Source organism: Gadus macrocephalus, chromosome 11 (assembly GCF_031168955.1).
Source record: "Gadus macrocephalus chromosome 11, ASM3116895v1".
In the NCBI taxonomy this organism is placed as follows: Eukaryota; Metazoa; Chordata; class Actinopteri; order Gadiformes; family Gadidae; genus Gadus; species Gadus macrocephalus.
Genome location: NC_082392.1, coordinates 7,833,699 through 7,849,322, shown reverse-complemented (window position 1 = coordinate 7,849,322; position 15,624 = coordinate 7,833,699). Strand labels below are relative to the sequence as shown.

Sequence of the window (15,624 nt, the reverse complement as noted above, 5' to 3'; positions counted from 1 at the left end):
CATCCGAGCCTCACTTAATCATCCCCCGTTTTCTGTCGTTCTCTTGTTTTAACAAAACAGTCTTCTCCCATGTCCTATTTTCCTTAGCCCTCCCCCTCCCCCCTCCTTCCCCATGCGTGTTAATGTAGAGGCATGTGCCCCCCCGCCCAGCCCTCCACCCCGTCCCGCCACTCAACGCTGCCTTCTGTGGTAAACTGCAAAATGGAGTTTGGCGAGTATGTAGAGGGGGTGGGGGTGGATGTAGGGAGGGCGACCCGAGAGAGCAGAGAGTATGCCGCCCCCTGATAGGCTGCGGCAGTGGTCGGGACACCAGACGGTGGAGCGTGGCGGGCCGCTTCCTGCCTCCTGTCTCTGTATGTCGTCGGGGGGCACGCAGGCAGGGCGCCCCCATAGTGCAAGTCATGTTCCATGTCACAGCTGTAAGGGAACGCACCCGCTAATGTAAGCCCCGGGAACATTAAAGATGGATGGAGCCATTTCCTGCCTCCACATCCTCATTGGAGACACTGTGTGTCTCTCTCTCTCTCTCTCTCTCTCTCTCTCTCTCTCTCTCTCTCTCTCTCTCTCTCTCTCTCTCTCTCTTTCTCTCGCTCTCTCGCTTTCTCTCTCTCTCGCACATTAAACACACCGCTTCAGCTATCTCTAATCACGTGACGCTTTGTAACTGTCATTTATTCTACTTCTCCGATTGCTTCCTTCGACTCTTGCTTCTGATCTCTCTTCATCTATCTCTCATCACAAAACTCTTTATTTCAGTGATGACGTCAATGCTTCCCCCCATCGCCTAGTTGCCCAAAACGCACCTTCATCTTCATTAACTAACGCTAATTTCACGTACTTCAATTCTCTCAATCTGTTCTCATGATATTCTCAACCAAACATTAGTTTATCCCCTAAATGAACTTCTCCCAGAAGTTTGTTGATCTCCATCATTGACAACACTCCATCCCTGCCTCTCTCTCTCTCTCTCTCTCTCTCTCTCTCTCTCTCTCTCTCTCTCTCTCTCTCTCTCTCTCTCTCTCTCTCTCTCTCTCTCTATTTCTCCCTCGCCCCCCCTCTCCTCACACCTGTGTGGGACTAAATATGGCTCATTCAGACGGGAGAGAACACAGAAATCCTTTCAACTCTGGAGACTCTACTGGTGTTGCGATATTCTGTCTCTTCCCACGTCAGCCTTTACTACACACACACACACACACACACACACCCAGACACATGCACGCAGATCCACACAGATACCTACACACACCCTCACACACAAACACACATTGCCACACTCACACTGGGATACGAGTATACACAAACACACACACACACACACGCACACAATAATACATACATAGTCTCAGACACGTTTGCACATGGGTGCACACACGCACACAATCATTGTACATCAGATTGAAAGAGAGCACGGTCGCCATGACAAGGTCATATAAACACAGTCAGAGGACATGTGAGCTGCTCACCCTAATGTACCAACACATCCACATCCACACACACAAACCCCCCCACACAAACAGGCACAGAAACACACACACACGCACACACACAATCATGCACACTGCCACAGGCATTCACAGAAACACACACACACACAGTCGGGCCCAGAAATGCACACACACACACACACACACGCTGCCACAGGCATTCATGCACAGAAACAGACACACACATACACACAAACAGTCACGCACACGCTGCCACAGGCATTCATGCATGCATAGAAAAGGTACCACGGTACACGTGCACATGCAGCAACGTTACCTGTGCACATAAAACCACGTTGGGTTATTTCCTGCTCGCTACTTTCTTGTCTCAGCCCTGCAACAGCACTTTACCCCGCCCTCGCACCTCTTAAAGTCCATCCCGCCAAGTCCTTACACCATGTAGGTGGCGCTGCCGCTGCTAGAGTGGCCCTTCCACAGGCATCACACACACACACACACACACACACACACACACACACACACACACACACACACACACACACACACACACACACACGGGTGTGGACACTGGGAACTCCAGAAGCCACACACTCTAAATGTAGTGGAGAGACAAAGGGCTGGGTGCCGGCCCCTCTGCCCAGAAGGATTCAACCTTTGGTTGACACTGCCCAGTGCCGCTCCTCTGGGGGTGTCTCAGCGTCCCAGGGGGGGCTGGGCCACCGGGCTGCAGGCAGGGTGCAGTCTTCCCATGGTCTCGGATTGGTCCGTAAATCCGGAACTAAAAACAGAGATAATACTGTACAATTTGCGAAAAAGTCCAAGGTCATACTATGCTTGCGTTTCGCTGAATCTGACTTGTATATTTAGTCACATAGAAGAGTACTGAGGCAATAGTCTGTTGGGCAGGCTTTTGTCTTGTGTGCATATTTGATGTATTTATACTTCATGCTGATCTGTATTATATGATAATTATAGTACAGTTTAATTTTCCAAATAGTGTGAATGACAGGTGTTTGATTAGTCTTTCTAGCACATTAATCATACACTTTGAAATTATTTACTTTTATCAACCTATTTGTTGAACTTTTTTCCCCAACATTTGGAGGTTGCCCAGAAAGCTTACTCTGTAGGAAACAAGGTTCACGGATGGTCCTCTGGTCAATAACAAGGCCTGTGAATGTAGTTGTTTCATGGAAAAGGAAGTTAAGCTATTGTTATGCAATAGAATTACCATGGAGACAAATATTTGGAGGTTTGAAGTAGTTCCACACAAAATATATATTGGACGTCATAACAAGTGTTTTGAATTAGAATTAAATTCAACTGAACCACCTCATTTTATTAGTGTTTGGTTGCCTGGTGATCTCTAGATACAGGGTCTATAAAATTGTATTTTTCTTTGTACATGTGATTCAGTAAATAATATGTGTTATTCTGGTTGTTGCCCGCCACAACCAAGGAGGGAATTCTTAAACAATGTGTCATCATCTGTCTCTCAACGGAATCTGGGACAACAGTGCACACAGGCAACTTAGAACATGGGACACCAAGCCCCCGCCTAACGCCTGATTCAACGTGTGCCTCCGCAGCGTGTCCGGTGGGCTACTTCAAGATGGCGTCGGGCTCCGTGCCCTGCACACTGTGTCCTTCCAACAGCAGGACCAGCCAGGAAGGTGCTCTCACCTGCGAGTGTCGTAGCAGCTTCTACCGCGCTCCCACGGACGTCAACTCCTCCGCCTGCACAAGTAAGACACACCTCTGTCTCTCTGTATGTCTGTGTGTGTCCAAGCCTTGGTGGTTGGTCTGCCTCTGCATCTGTGTGCTTGTGTTTGTGTGTGGCTCTGTCTTTGAGTTTGTGTATGGGAGATTTTGTATGTGTGCGTGCGCATGCGCATGTGCATGTGTCAGACTGTGGTTCGCTGTGCCTCTGCTCTATATCTCTCTCGCTCTGTCTGAGTCTTGCCGTGCCTGGTCCTCGAATTAACTCCTTCTTTGTCTCTAAAATACGTTTAAGGGCATATTAATAATTATTGTTGGCTTATCTCAGGAATGCTTATTGTCCGTTTGACATTCTTTTGGAATTTACCTGGAATGGATTATAAGTATTGTAAGTAGAAGAAACTGTAGGAGCATGTGTATATAGACTGCATGAAACACACTGTCAACATTGTTTTCACCCCCTTCACTCAATTTGGCTAGATTTCTTCACCAGCTAAGCTTGTTTTATAAAGCAGAATATTTCCACTATTAACATTTTCCAGCAGTGTGGCATTAATCATAGGTCATGCACTTTCCCCCAGATGTCTAAATTACTTAATACTTACAAGATATTATATGCCTGTCCCTTTTTCTGTCTGTTTCTATTACCGTCTCCTTCCCTTCCTTTGTCTGTCTGTCCATCTACCCCCCTCTGTCTCAACTTCTCTCTCTCTCTCTCTCTCTTTCTCTCTCTCTCTCTCTGTCTCCCCCCCCCTCCCCCACCAGGCCCTCCGTCGGCGCCCGTCTCCCTCACCTGGGAGTATGAGAGCGGTGACGGCGGGGTGTCCCTGCGGTGGCGGCCCCCCGTGGACATGGGGGGCCGCGGGGAGGTGTGGTACGCAGTGGTGTGTCGTATCTGCCCCTCGGCGGACTTCCCCAGCCCTGGGGCGTGCTCCTGGTGCGGGGAGGACGTCAGCTACGCCCCCACCCAGACCAAGCTCAGGCAGACCAAGGTGGCCCTGAACAACCTGCTGACCCGCGTCACCTACCTCATCCAGGTGGGCTGGGGCTGTGTGTGTGTGTGTGTGTGTGTGTGTGTGTGTGTGTGTGTGTGTGTGTGTGTGTGTGTGTGTGTGTGTGTGTGTGTGTGTGTGTGTGTGTGTGTGTGTGTGTGTGTGTGCGAGTGCGTGCGTGCGTGCGTGCGTGCGTGCGTGCGTGTGTGTGTGTGTGTGTGTGTGTGTGTGTTTGTCTTATGGAGGCAAGCCGGGTCCCCAGTGTTTGCAGTCTACCTATAATGATAATAATGATGATCATCATCATCATAATATTGAGCAAAATACAACAAACACAGAAGCGGAATAACAATGAAACAACAAAGGTAAAGCAATCCACAGAGCCTCAATTAAAAGAAGGTTCATAGAAATGGGAGTGATTTAAAAGAAGACAGAGAGTCTGGCTGATCCCTGAGCTAAGTAGCTCTGCTCCTTAATGACCGGTACCTAACAAAGAGTCTGCTGAATGAGCCTACAGTCAACAATATGGACGGTTCACAATCAGTCACTACAGACCATCAGTCCTTACCCAGGCCCTCTCTGAACGCAGCCAACACAACAGGATCTTGTTTTCATGAAGAGCAAGTCCGTCATGTGTTTATACTTAGAAATGTCATATTTTAAACTAATACATGTAAGGTTTGAGATGTAAAACTTGGCATACCATGAAAAATGAGAACTTTTAGCTTTTATGCGAGGGTGAACCGTGAAAAGAAAACACATTTCCTGAGACAGTTGGAGAGACATTCTCCAGTACCTCATAAGCCCCACATCAGCAGTGACATATATAATTCAGCCGGCCATTGCTTAACCATATCCTATGCCTTATTCATGGAGGAAAGTTATTTAATATTGAGCTCCAAGGAAATAGCAAACAGCAGAACCCTCATATTGTGAGGGTTTAGGTGAAGAACCACAGTAATAGCAGGGGGATTGTTGTGACCCCTGCAGGTCCAGGCTGTGAACGAGGTCTCCTCACTGAGCCCCTTCCCCCCCAGGTATACCAGCATCAACTTCACCACCAGCCAGTCAGGTGAGCACACACAATAACAAGTTCAATTTAATATCTTTCATATTTAATACCTGGATATTATTGAGAATGCAATGCTGTCCTTGTTGTCATTTCCTTCTTCCTTTTCTCTTTTCTTCACTCTCTTTTATCCTCAGTCTTTCGGTCCTCTGTCTACCCGACCCTTTTTGTTTATTCCTGTCCTTCGTTTCTCGGCTGTTTCATTCTTCCCTTCATCCATAAACGAATAAATATATATTTATTTACTCATTCCTTGTCTTTCTTTCTTTTTGTTTCATCTTTCCTTTTTGCTTCCTCCCTTTTCTCCTCCCTGACTCTCTGTCTTCTCTTCTGTGTTTTCCGTTGGTGTTTCCCGGACATGAGATGGCTTGAGGTCAAAATCCTCTGTCAGCTCACATTATGCTCACCCACAAAGGCTGGATCAAAAAATGCAAATATACAAGAGACTGCTGGTTGTGGCGAGTGCAGAGATAGAAAACAAGGCATTGTCTTCTTAGGACACTAGTGAGAAAGTACAGACTTGCCCATAATTGGATTTGCCAAGAAATTGAAATTGACAACCGGGTTACTATCGAAAATTGTCTGTTGAAAACGTTGGTTGAACGGCGGCATATGAAGTGGACTGCAGGGACTTTCTGGCTGGAGGAACTCAAAGGAATGTGTGGAAGATTCCGCGGCCTGTGCAAGCAAGCCAATAAAGTCACTGAAACTAAACCCTGCCTTTGCCTTGCCATGTCCATTACGGCTCTTTTCGGCCTTTCTGTCTTGTAGTGTGGTGTGTGTGTGTTTAACCACGCTCCAAACCCCACAATGGCGCCCCCTTCTGGTCAGGGTTAGCAAGGGAACAACAAATACGAAAAACAAATTGTTCTTTAAGTGAAGGCGGTATATACTCAGTCCTGGGCAGTGGCTGTATTGTCGCTTTGAATAATAATGCTGAATAAGCTGAGTAAGCTTCCACATACTGCCGCCTTGTGTGTGATGTATAATTAAAAAAGTGTCAATGTTTGTTGTATTGTATTCCTTACCACTGTTATATGTGTCTACCACAGTTCCCTCCCAGGTACCCATGATGCATCAGCTGAGCCGTGCCCCGGATTCTATCACTCTCTCTTGGCCTCAACCCGACCGACCCAACGGAGACATTCTGGAGTACCAGCTCAGATACTACGACAAGGTGTTTATATACAGCCTAGTACCAGCTCAGATACTACGACAAGGTGTTTATATACAGCCTAGTACCAGATCAAACACAGGAGTGTTTTTTTTTATATACAGCTGTACCAGCTCAGATACTATGACAAGGTGTTTATTTGGGCCCAAATGCACCCATTTTTAAACAATCAACAAAACATATGCAAAACAAATTATCTATTGTGTTTATTATGTCCTTTTTTGTAGATTTGTCCATTCTTATGTTCCTCTTTTTTAACATCTTATTCTGCTGTGTGGCCCAGATGTTCATCTGGGAATAATAAATCCTATCTCATATCTCAATGCAGACCGCCTCTGAGTACCAGATGTAAGATAACTAGAAACACAACCACAATCCCAACCTAATGAAGTGACTTCTCTCTCTCTCTCTCTCTCTCTCTCTCTCTCTCTCTCTCTCTCTCTCTCTCTCTCTATGGCTCTCTCTCTCTCTCTCTCTCTCTCTCTCTCTCTCTCTCTCTCTCTCTCTCTCTCTCTCTCTCTCTCCCTCTCCCTCTCCCTCTCCCTCTCCCTCTCTCTCTCTCTCTCTCTCTCTCTCTCCGGCCCAGGGTTCAGACGAGGACAGCGCGGCCAGTGTGTTCAGCGAGACCAACACAGCCACCATCCCCGCCCTGATCCCCGGCTCCATATACGCCTTCCAGATCCGGGCTCGCAACGAGAGAGGCTACGGCCCGTACAGCCACACCATATATTTCACCACGCAGGCCCTGGGTATGTCCTGGAGCCTCACGCTCATAAACAGTGCTGTAGAGGTCCTGTGTTTGTGTTGCTTTAACTGCCGCTCTTTGTGCAAGCCAGGGTATTTTTAGGACACTTTAAAAAAGGAGAGGAGGTCACAGCCCTGTCCAAACTACAAACCCACGATTTATTGAAACAGAAGACATATTCTTCTTGATTGTTGCAAGAAAAAAGAATAGAGACCATTACTGAAAGGGATACATATTTAACTCGAAATATATAAAAACAACAACTAAAGCAAGAGCAGATAGTCAACCAAGGAAGGTCAAAACACGGTGTGCTCCTGCCTAGGCCCTGCCTCCAGGCCTCACCCTCTGCGGTTAGGGCCTCACCTGTTACATGTCGGTGCTTGAACACACCGTAACACAAGTAAACCAGAAAAAAAGGCTCCTGCAAGAGTATTACCTTTACAAATCAAATTTTAACAATCAAATAATCGAGTTATCGCAGCTCTATAAAAGAGAAAAGTATCTGTAATTTACATATATTTCAGTGATTTCTGAGCACATTGGTCTCTAAATGGATCTGGATGAAGGTCTTGCCCTTTGAATCCGACATCCCCTCTGATATGTCCTTTCGGCTGTTTGATAGTCACCACCGATGTCTCTCCTATACCCTTGCCACCAGAAGAGCGCTCCCACCAGATACAGAACCGGCTGCCGTTACTGATTGGTTCGGTGATGGGCGGGGCAGCCTTCCTATTGGTGGTTGTCGCCATCGTAGTCGTCTTGGTTTTCCGTAGGTGAGTGGTCGCTCAGTCCATCTTATTTCACTAATTTGATCCGTTTAGATAACGTGGGTTGAACTCCATGCTTTCTGTTTGTTTGTTTGTTTGTTTGTTTGTTTGTTTGTTTGTTTGTTTGTTTGTCTGTTTTTTAGTAAGAGGAGGGAGAGCCCATACAGTGATAGACTGCAGAGGTACATCAGCAACAGAGGTGAGAATTAGGATTCAATATTTTATGTGCCAACTGTTCTTGTGCCCAATTTAAGCAATGCATCATTTGTCATTAGTTTGATTGAAAAATAAACTGATGGTGATTGAGTTATTCAGGAAAGTTATCTTCATGCATTTCATCTATGTCTGTATCCCCTTCCGACCACTAGGAATACTCTTTAAGGGGACATATTATACCACCAGTTTTGAGTGTGATTAGCCTTACAAGCCGTTTCGAAAATCGGCCCCATATGAAATCACTAGTGGGCGTGTCCAACTAAATCTGTGCTGGATAGATCGGTCTACCAGCCTACCCAGTGGACTGAAGTAAACGTTGCTCATCTATCCAGCACAGATCTAGGTGGAAACGCCCACTAGTGATGTCATATGGGGCAGATTTTTGAAACGGCTTGTAAGGCAAATCACACTCACACCTGGTGGCATAATATGTCCCCTTTAATTAAGAATTACTTTCATGGAGTGAAAAGAAAGTGGGAAGTTTACAGTTTTCCTGGATCCTCCGGATGTTTCTGTTTCAAGGTGGGGTAAAGTACTACGTGGACCCGTCTACCTACGAGGACCCCAGTGAGGCAGTCAAAGAGTTCGCTCGAGAGATAGACGCCACTCACCTTAAAATTGAGGAAGTCATTGGTGCAGGTAAGAACCAGTAAACAGCCAAACATTGAATCTGTTTCACACACACTTTGCCAATTAAATAGTATTAAATAAGAATACAGTATTGGTTTGGAGCTATGAGGAGCCTAATATCTTACATAAAAAATTGGCATTGTTATAAAGAATATAATAAAGAAATAGGGGTTGATGAGTTTCCCTTCAGTCTCCTTCAAAGTGGACCAACATCCCCACCAAGTGGTCAAAGGGGTCATTACCCTTATCCTCTCTGCTGATTGCCTGAAGCCACAGATTTTAATTTATTTTATAAACAATATCATAAACTGGTTCCTTGTATTTTTTAGCTGCAAATACGAGTCAGCTCCTTGTAGGCAAGGGGCCCCTAGTCTTCCCAATCTGGCCCTGGCCCCCTCACAGTGTGTGTTTGACCCAGAAGGGGGCGTGGCTGTTCCCCAAGTGACTCCGCCTGCTCTCCTCCATACAGCCCAGCTGGGGGAGGTGTCCCGGGGCCGGTACCGCCCAATGGGCCGCCGGGAGCTGCTGGTGGCGGTGAAGACCCTGCGCTGGGGGGTGACGGACCGGGAGAAGGGCATGTTCCTGAGCGAGGCGGGGGTCCTGGGCCAGTTCGACCACCCCAACGTGCTGAAGCTGGAGGGGGTGGTGACTCGCATCCAGCCCGAGAGGATCATCACAGAGTTCATGGAGAACGGACCCCTGGACACCTTCCTCAGGGTAGGGGGCAGTCTCCGCTCCGCTGTCTGGGCTCTCCTCCTCCTCTAGCGGCCGTCTCTGTTCCAAACGCATAACGGGTTTAAGGCCAAGATGGCCGCTAGGTGAATAAGTCCCCTGTTGGTCTGAACCAGCTCCGAGTACATGTCATCCTATCGGCACTATTCCACTATTATATGGACACTAGGAACCATAGTGAAGGAGCAGAGAAGAGGGGATCCCCCCTTCCCCAGGCAGATAGGTGGACTTAACATGATGTCACGAACACTCCAACCCGCCATCTTACTACTTTATTACGCCAACAACTGGTTTCTTGGTGATTGCAGATTTTTTTTGGGTTTTAGAAGTAATGATTGAAACCATAGTTTCAATCCTAATATACTGGCCGAATGGCCAGCATATTAATGGTTACTCAGATGGTCCCACACGCCTCCAACATGCCTCCTGTGTCCCCGGTGCTGCCCCCCCCCCCCCCCCTCCAGGAGAACGAGGACCAGTTCAGCGTGCTCCAGCTGGTGGGCATGGTGCGGGGCGTGGGTGCCGGCATGCGCTACCTCTCTGAGAGGAGCTTTGTGCACCGCGACCTGGCCGCCAGGAACGTGCTGGTCAACTCCAACCTGGTGTGCAAGGTGTCCGACTTCGGCCTGTCCCGCCTCATGAGGGGCCTGGACCACAACGTGCCAACCTACACCGCCTCGCTGGTACGCCCCACAGCGCCACCGTAGGCCGTCTCCTCTACAGTAGATGGCAAATCTAGGACAATACGCTAAATATATACTACGAAATATATACCATGTTGTGTTTCTTACCTTAAGGTATGAAAATGATATAACATATGTTCTATTATTTTATGCTTCGCTACAAAAATGCATTTTTCATTGAACACATTGAATGAACAAATTAGAGTATATTGCATATTTGATAGTTATTATTTCTACATTACATGCATATTTCACGTATTCATATTTCTTACCTTACAGTGTGAAAATACAGGCGATGCTTATATTTATGTCATCTATACTATCAATACATAAGGATCTTATAACCACATCATCATCCTTATAACCACACTGAACTGACCGATGTGATGTGAATCACTGATGCGCTGCCATATGACCTCACAGCCGTCCCTAACCCCTCCCCCCCTCGCCCACAGGGCAGTAAGGTCCCTGTGCGCTGGACCGCCCCTGAGGCCTTCCAGCACCGCAAGTTCAGCTCGGCCAGCGACATCTGGAGCTTCGGGGTGCTGATGTGGGAGGTGATGTCGTACGGGGAGCGGCCGTACTGGGACATGAGCAACCAGGAGGTGAGCTTACTACTGTCCCGTCCCGTCTTACTACTGACGGGACGTTGTACAGTAATGAAGAGGTAGCCTGGTCCATACTCTGTAGGGGACTGGGTTTGCTTTACTCCTGACCGAATTCGGAAATCGCGAAGAGGGCTTTAGCGTCATATGTGAAATTCAATTTCTGCCAAGGCCAGACTGACAATCATGCAAAAGGCAAACTTGAATACCTGGATGGTCCCCAGAGGATAATGGGGTGGGAGTAGGAGAAGCAATTAGCAAAGTGCAGAGTGTAGAGACTGGAGGGCCATGGGAAGATTGTCCCGCTAATAGATTTGACCCGTGACAAAGACTGGGGCCGATTCAATCAAAACTAGATGTTCTTGCAGACACTCTAAAGACTCTGGGCATTGGGACCTTGAGTTTTGGAAGACCCTTTTTCTTCGCCTTATTATTTGACTCCTATTTTGTATCGATATTGTCTGTCTCCCTCTCTGCAGGTGATGAAGGCGGTGGCAGACCAGTACCGTCTGCCCGCGCCACTCAACTGCCCCGCCGCGCTACACTCCCTCATGCTGCAGTGCTGGCAGGCCGACCGCGGGGACCGGCCCGGGTTCGACTCCCTGCTGTCCTCCCTGGACCGCCTCATCCGCCAGCCGGCCTCCCTCAAGTCAGAGCACACACGGTGAGAGGGGGGGAGGAGAGGGAGAGAGAGAGAGAGAGAGGGAGAGAGAGAGAGAGAGGAGAGAGAGAGAGAGAGAGAGAGAGAGAGAGAGAGAGAGAGAGAGAGAGAGACGAGAGATGACGAGAGAGAGAGAGACGAGAGAGAGAGAGAGAGAGAGAGAGAGAGAGAGAGAGAGAGAGAGAGAGAGAGAGAGAGAGAGAGAGAGAGAAGAGAGAGAGAGAGAGAGAGAGAGAGAGAGAGAGAGAGAGAGAGAGAGAGAGAGAGAGAGAGATGAGAGAGTGTGTGTGTGTGTGTGTGTGTGTGTGTGTGTGTGTGTGTGTGTGTGTGTGTGTGTGTGTGTGTGTGTGTGTGTGTGTGTGTGTGTGTGTGTGGTGTGTGTGTGTGTGTGTGTGTGTGTGTGTGTGTGTGTGTGTGTGATGTCCTTACACACAGACATAGACTTCTAAAAGTATGATGATAATAATGCTGCTTTGGAATGTCTAACATGTTGGTGCTGATTCTCGCCGTTTAACAGAAGCTGCTCCCAGCCACTATTAAGCCCCACCCCCACAGACTTATCGTCGGTGGCAACAGTCAGTGATTGGCTGACAGCACTGAGGATGGACAGATATAAGGACGAGTTTGAGCGGGCACACATGGACTCGTTAGACAGAGTCAGCAGACTCACTATGGAGTGAGTTTACTTTGTGTTTAAACAATAGTAATATAAAATCATGTACAAAACAATTCATACAATTAATTAAAGTACAATGAGATGATGAATTAGATAAAGTAAACATGTTTGGCTAAATTCGTTTTTCTAGTGTAATGACCTTCAGTTATGTGCTTTGTAATAATTTCCTTTAACCCTGTGTCTTTTTGGTGAAATCCTGACATTGCTTTCTGTGAGGATTAATTGTACATTTTTTATATCCTTTTTAGAGATGTCCAAAACCTGGGGGTGAACCTCTTGGGGCATCAGAGGAAGATCGTGACTGCAGCTCAGCAGCTCAGAAGTCACCTGATCCAGGCTCAGGTGGAGGTGTAGCCACGACAACCTGATCCAGGGTCAGGTGGAGGTGTAGCCACGACAACCTGATCCAGGGTCAGGTGGAGGTGTGACTACCTCAAAGCATCACTCCATGAAGAAAAATAAGAAAAAATATGTTTTTTTTATTTGTTTTGTTTTTTCCACTTGGGTGCTTGTCTGGTTTTAAAGAGTCCATTCTGACTCTGCACATTTTTAACTGCCAAAAGAGGCTACGTACGGGAGAAGCAAAAAGTGCTGCTTCCAACTAACCCGACATGTTTAGAGACGGTGGAATTATCTAGAACTATTGGTTTTAAACCAATCAAGGGACAGAAATAACCGAAGCGAGAGAGACGCACTATTGGAAATGCTGTCCGGGTAGGACACGAGTCTCAGTTTTCCAATTTAGTTTTCCTTTTTTATTTTCTCTTCTATATTTCACTTGCTGTATGCCTTCTTCTTCTTCCCTCGTCCCCTCACCTAACCCTGCCACTCTCTTCCACCTGCTCACGCCCACTCTCTCACTTCCAGTTGTTATAACTACTGAGCCCACGTACACATCTGTTCCCACTCTCGTTAAGAACAATCAGTGAAATGTGAAGAAATAAGAAATAAGAGATATACTTCTATACATGGGCTCCCTTCACCAGGAATTGCGTGAAGACAATCAAATACTTTTCTACTAATGTCAGTGTTGTTATGTTGAGTTGTTTATAAAGCTAGATCACTTCCTATTTACTTCGAATAAGTCGTTTTCTGAAGAAGACAAATACGTCTAAGCGAACATTTGTAAACAAATATGTCTAAAAACAATATGATACAGCCTGTTGCAATTTATTAGGTGTAGGGCAATGGAAGGTTAAATACATTGTATTTACTGCCAGTTACAGTATCGAACTGCCAAGCACAACTGATCAAATAATGAGCCCCCTAACTACCAGGGGGCCAACAACAGACCCCTGGTGACCACAGTCTGTAAGAGCCACAAACACAAGGCCCTTCCAAATAAGGAGAAAGAGCAGCACCCATAATAACGTACAAATCACACTCCGCTTCTTCTGCTCTTGTCTTTTCATTGTGTGAGGCTAAATCAAATGAGATAATTGAAGCTTTGAGAACGCAAGAGATTGATTAAATTGACATATTGGATTTCTAGAAGAAGGAAGGAGATGTAATGCTTTGTGAATATTCTGTGTATTTTGGTCATGACATTTGTATGCTGCATTGGCAGTGAGATATACTGTGTGTGTGTGTGTGTGTGTGTGTGTGTGTGTGTGTGTGTGTGTGTGTGTGTGTGTGTGTGTGTGTGTGTGTGTGTGTGTGTGTGTGTGTGTGTTCGATATCATGTTATAGTTTCTTGTGTTTATAACCACAATACCACAATTGTTCAAATTTGTAAAATAAATATGACTTTATTTAAATAATTGCTTCTGTCTCCTATTCTCCCTAACTGTAACTACCTTCGATTATCTACATTTACATTTATATTTAGGGCATTTAGCAGACGCTTTTATCCAAAGCGACTTACAATAAGTACATTTGTCATAAGAAGTGCATCAATATGTCGGTACAGAAAGGATGTTCATAGAAGCAAGTGCAAGTACAACAATCGCTAGGCTAACCAGTTCCCCGTGTTACAGCAATGAAAGCAGCTACTGCAGTTGCTACACAGTTAAGTGCTATAATACAAAACAATACAATACAACACAACACAATACAGTGTACAATGTTGGCCAGAAGAGGGAGGGTGGCTATGCAGTGTAGAGGTGGACTCTGAACAGGTGAGTCTTTTTCGGAAGATAGTGAGCGACTCTGCGGTCCTGAGAACGGCAGGGAGCTCGTTCCACCATTTAGGTCCCTAAACCGAGAAAAGTTGTGACTTTGCTGAACGGCCTTTGCTAGCTCTTAGCGATGGCGGTACCAGGCGTCCAGCTGAGGTAGTTGAGCGGAGGGATCGAGCTGGGGTGTGTGGCTTTAGCAATGCTTGGAGGTAGGCAGGGGCAGTTCCATCGACTGCCTTGTATGCCAGTACCATCGTCTTAAATTTGATGCGAGCTACTACAGGGAGCCAGTGGAGGTCCCGGAAGAGGGGGGTCACATGGGAGAACTTCGGTAGGTTGAACACGAGGCGCGCTGCCGCATTCTGGATGCGCTGCAAAGGTTTAATCGCAGAGGCAGGAAGTCCAGCCAGGAGTGAGTTGCAGTAGTCGAGGCGGGAAATGACCAGTGATTGGACTAGAAGATGAGCTGCTTCCCTTGTGAGGAAGGGCCGGATTCTGCGGATGTTGTAAAGTGCAAATCTGCAGGTTTGGGCCACTGCAGTGATGTTTGCGGTGCAGCATAACTGATTGTCCAATACCACACCGAGGTTTCTGGCAGTTGGAGAAGGAGATACAGTGATGTTCTCAACGGTGACCAGTAAGTCCATGTGTGGGCAATCTTTCCCTGGGATCTATGACATAAAAAACAACAACGCACACACACACACTAGGAAGTGCGGGGTGATCTCAGGTTATGGGAAGTTGTCCAGGTGCTGATGTCCGCCAGACATTCCGATATGCGTGTTGCAATCAGGGCTTTATCAGATGAGGGGAAAGGGAAAAATAGCTGAGTGTCATCACAAGCAGTGATAGAAAAAGCTGTGTGATGCAATTACCGAGCCCAGAGATCTGGTGTTGAGGGAGAACAGAAGAGGCCCCAGTACAGAGCCTTGAGGGACACCAGTTTCAAGCGTGCAAGGTTTGGACAAGGAGCCATTCCATGTCACTTGATAGGTGCGGTTCGTCAGGTAGGATGTGAACCAGGAAAGAGCAGATTCAGCGATGCCAAGTTCGGCAAGAGTGGCAAGGAGGATCTGGTGGTTCACCGTGTCAAATGCTGCACACAGGTCGAGGAGAATGAGAACCGATGAGAGGGACAAGGTTCTGGCAGCATGGAGGGACTCAGTCACCGCGAGGAGAGCCGTCTCAGTGGAGTGTGCCTTCTTGAAACCTGAATGGTGAGGGTCAAGGAGGTTGTTAGATGAGAGATAGGAGGACAGTTGGTTAGCAACGGCACATTCCAGTGTTTTAGACAGGAATGAAAGAAGAGATACCGGTCTGTAGTTCTGGATGTCGGTGGTATTAAGAGTTGTTTTTTGAGGAGAGGCTTTATTCTGGCAGTCTTGAAAGA

General features: G+C 47.0%; 1 protein-coding gene across 2 annotated transcripts in view; it reads left to right on the top strand.

Moving 5' to 3' along the window:
* The window catches only part of ephb6 (eph receptor B6), a 37,723-nt gene extending 23,846 nt beyond the window's left edge, over window positions 1-13,877 (top strand). Inside the window, exons 6-20 of one of the 2 annotated variants that reach the window (XM_060063969.1) lie at window positions 3,038-3,193; window positions 3,933-4,204; window positions 5,150-5,231; window positions 6,281-6,405; window positions 6,989-7,151; window positions 7,806-7,920; window positions 8,058-8,113; window positions 8,653-8,769; window positions 9,230-9,477; window positions 9,957-10,175; window positions 10,631-10,780; window positions 11,260-11,444; window positions 11,959-12,117; window positions 12,366-12,502; window positions 12,540-13,877. In XM_060063969.1, coding sequence (XP_059919952.1) covers window positions 3,038-3,193; window positions 3,933-4,204; window positions 5,150-5,231; window positions 6,281-6,405; window positions 6,989-7,151; window positions 7,806-7,920; window positions 8,058-8,113; window positions 8,653-8,769; window positions 9,230-9,477; window positions 9,957-10,175; window positions 10,631-10,780; window positions 11,260-11,444; window positions 11,959-12,117; window positions 12,366-12,471 — 2,153 coding nt within the window. In that variant the 3' untranslated portion in view covers window positions 12,472-12,502; window positions 12,540-13,877. The remainder of the gene's footprint in view (window positions 1-3,037; window positions 3,194-3,932; window positions 4,205-5,149; window positions 5,232-6,280; window positions 6,406-6,988; window positions 7,152-7,805; window positions 7,921-8,057; window positions 8,114-8,652; window positions 8,770-9,229; window positions 9,478-9,956; window positions 10,176-10,630; window positions 10,781-11,259; window positions 11,445-11,958; window positions 12,118-12,365; window positions 12,503-12,539) is intronic. The other variant, XM_060063970.1, reaches the window with a different exon arrangement.
* The last annotated feature ends 1,747 nt before the right edge of the window (window positions 13,878-15,624 follow it).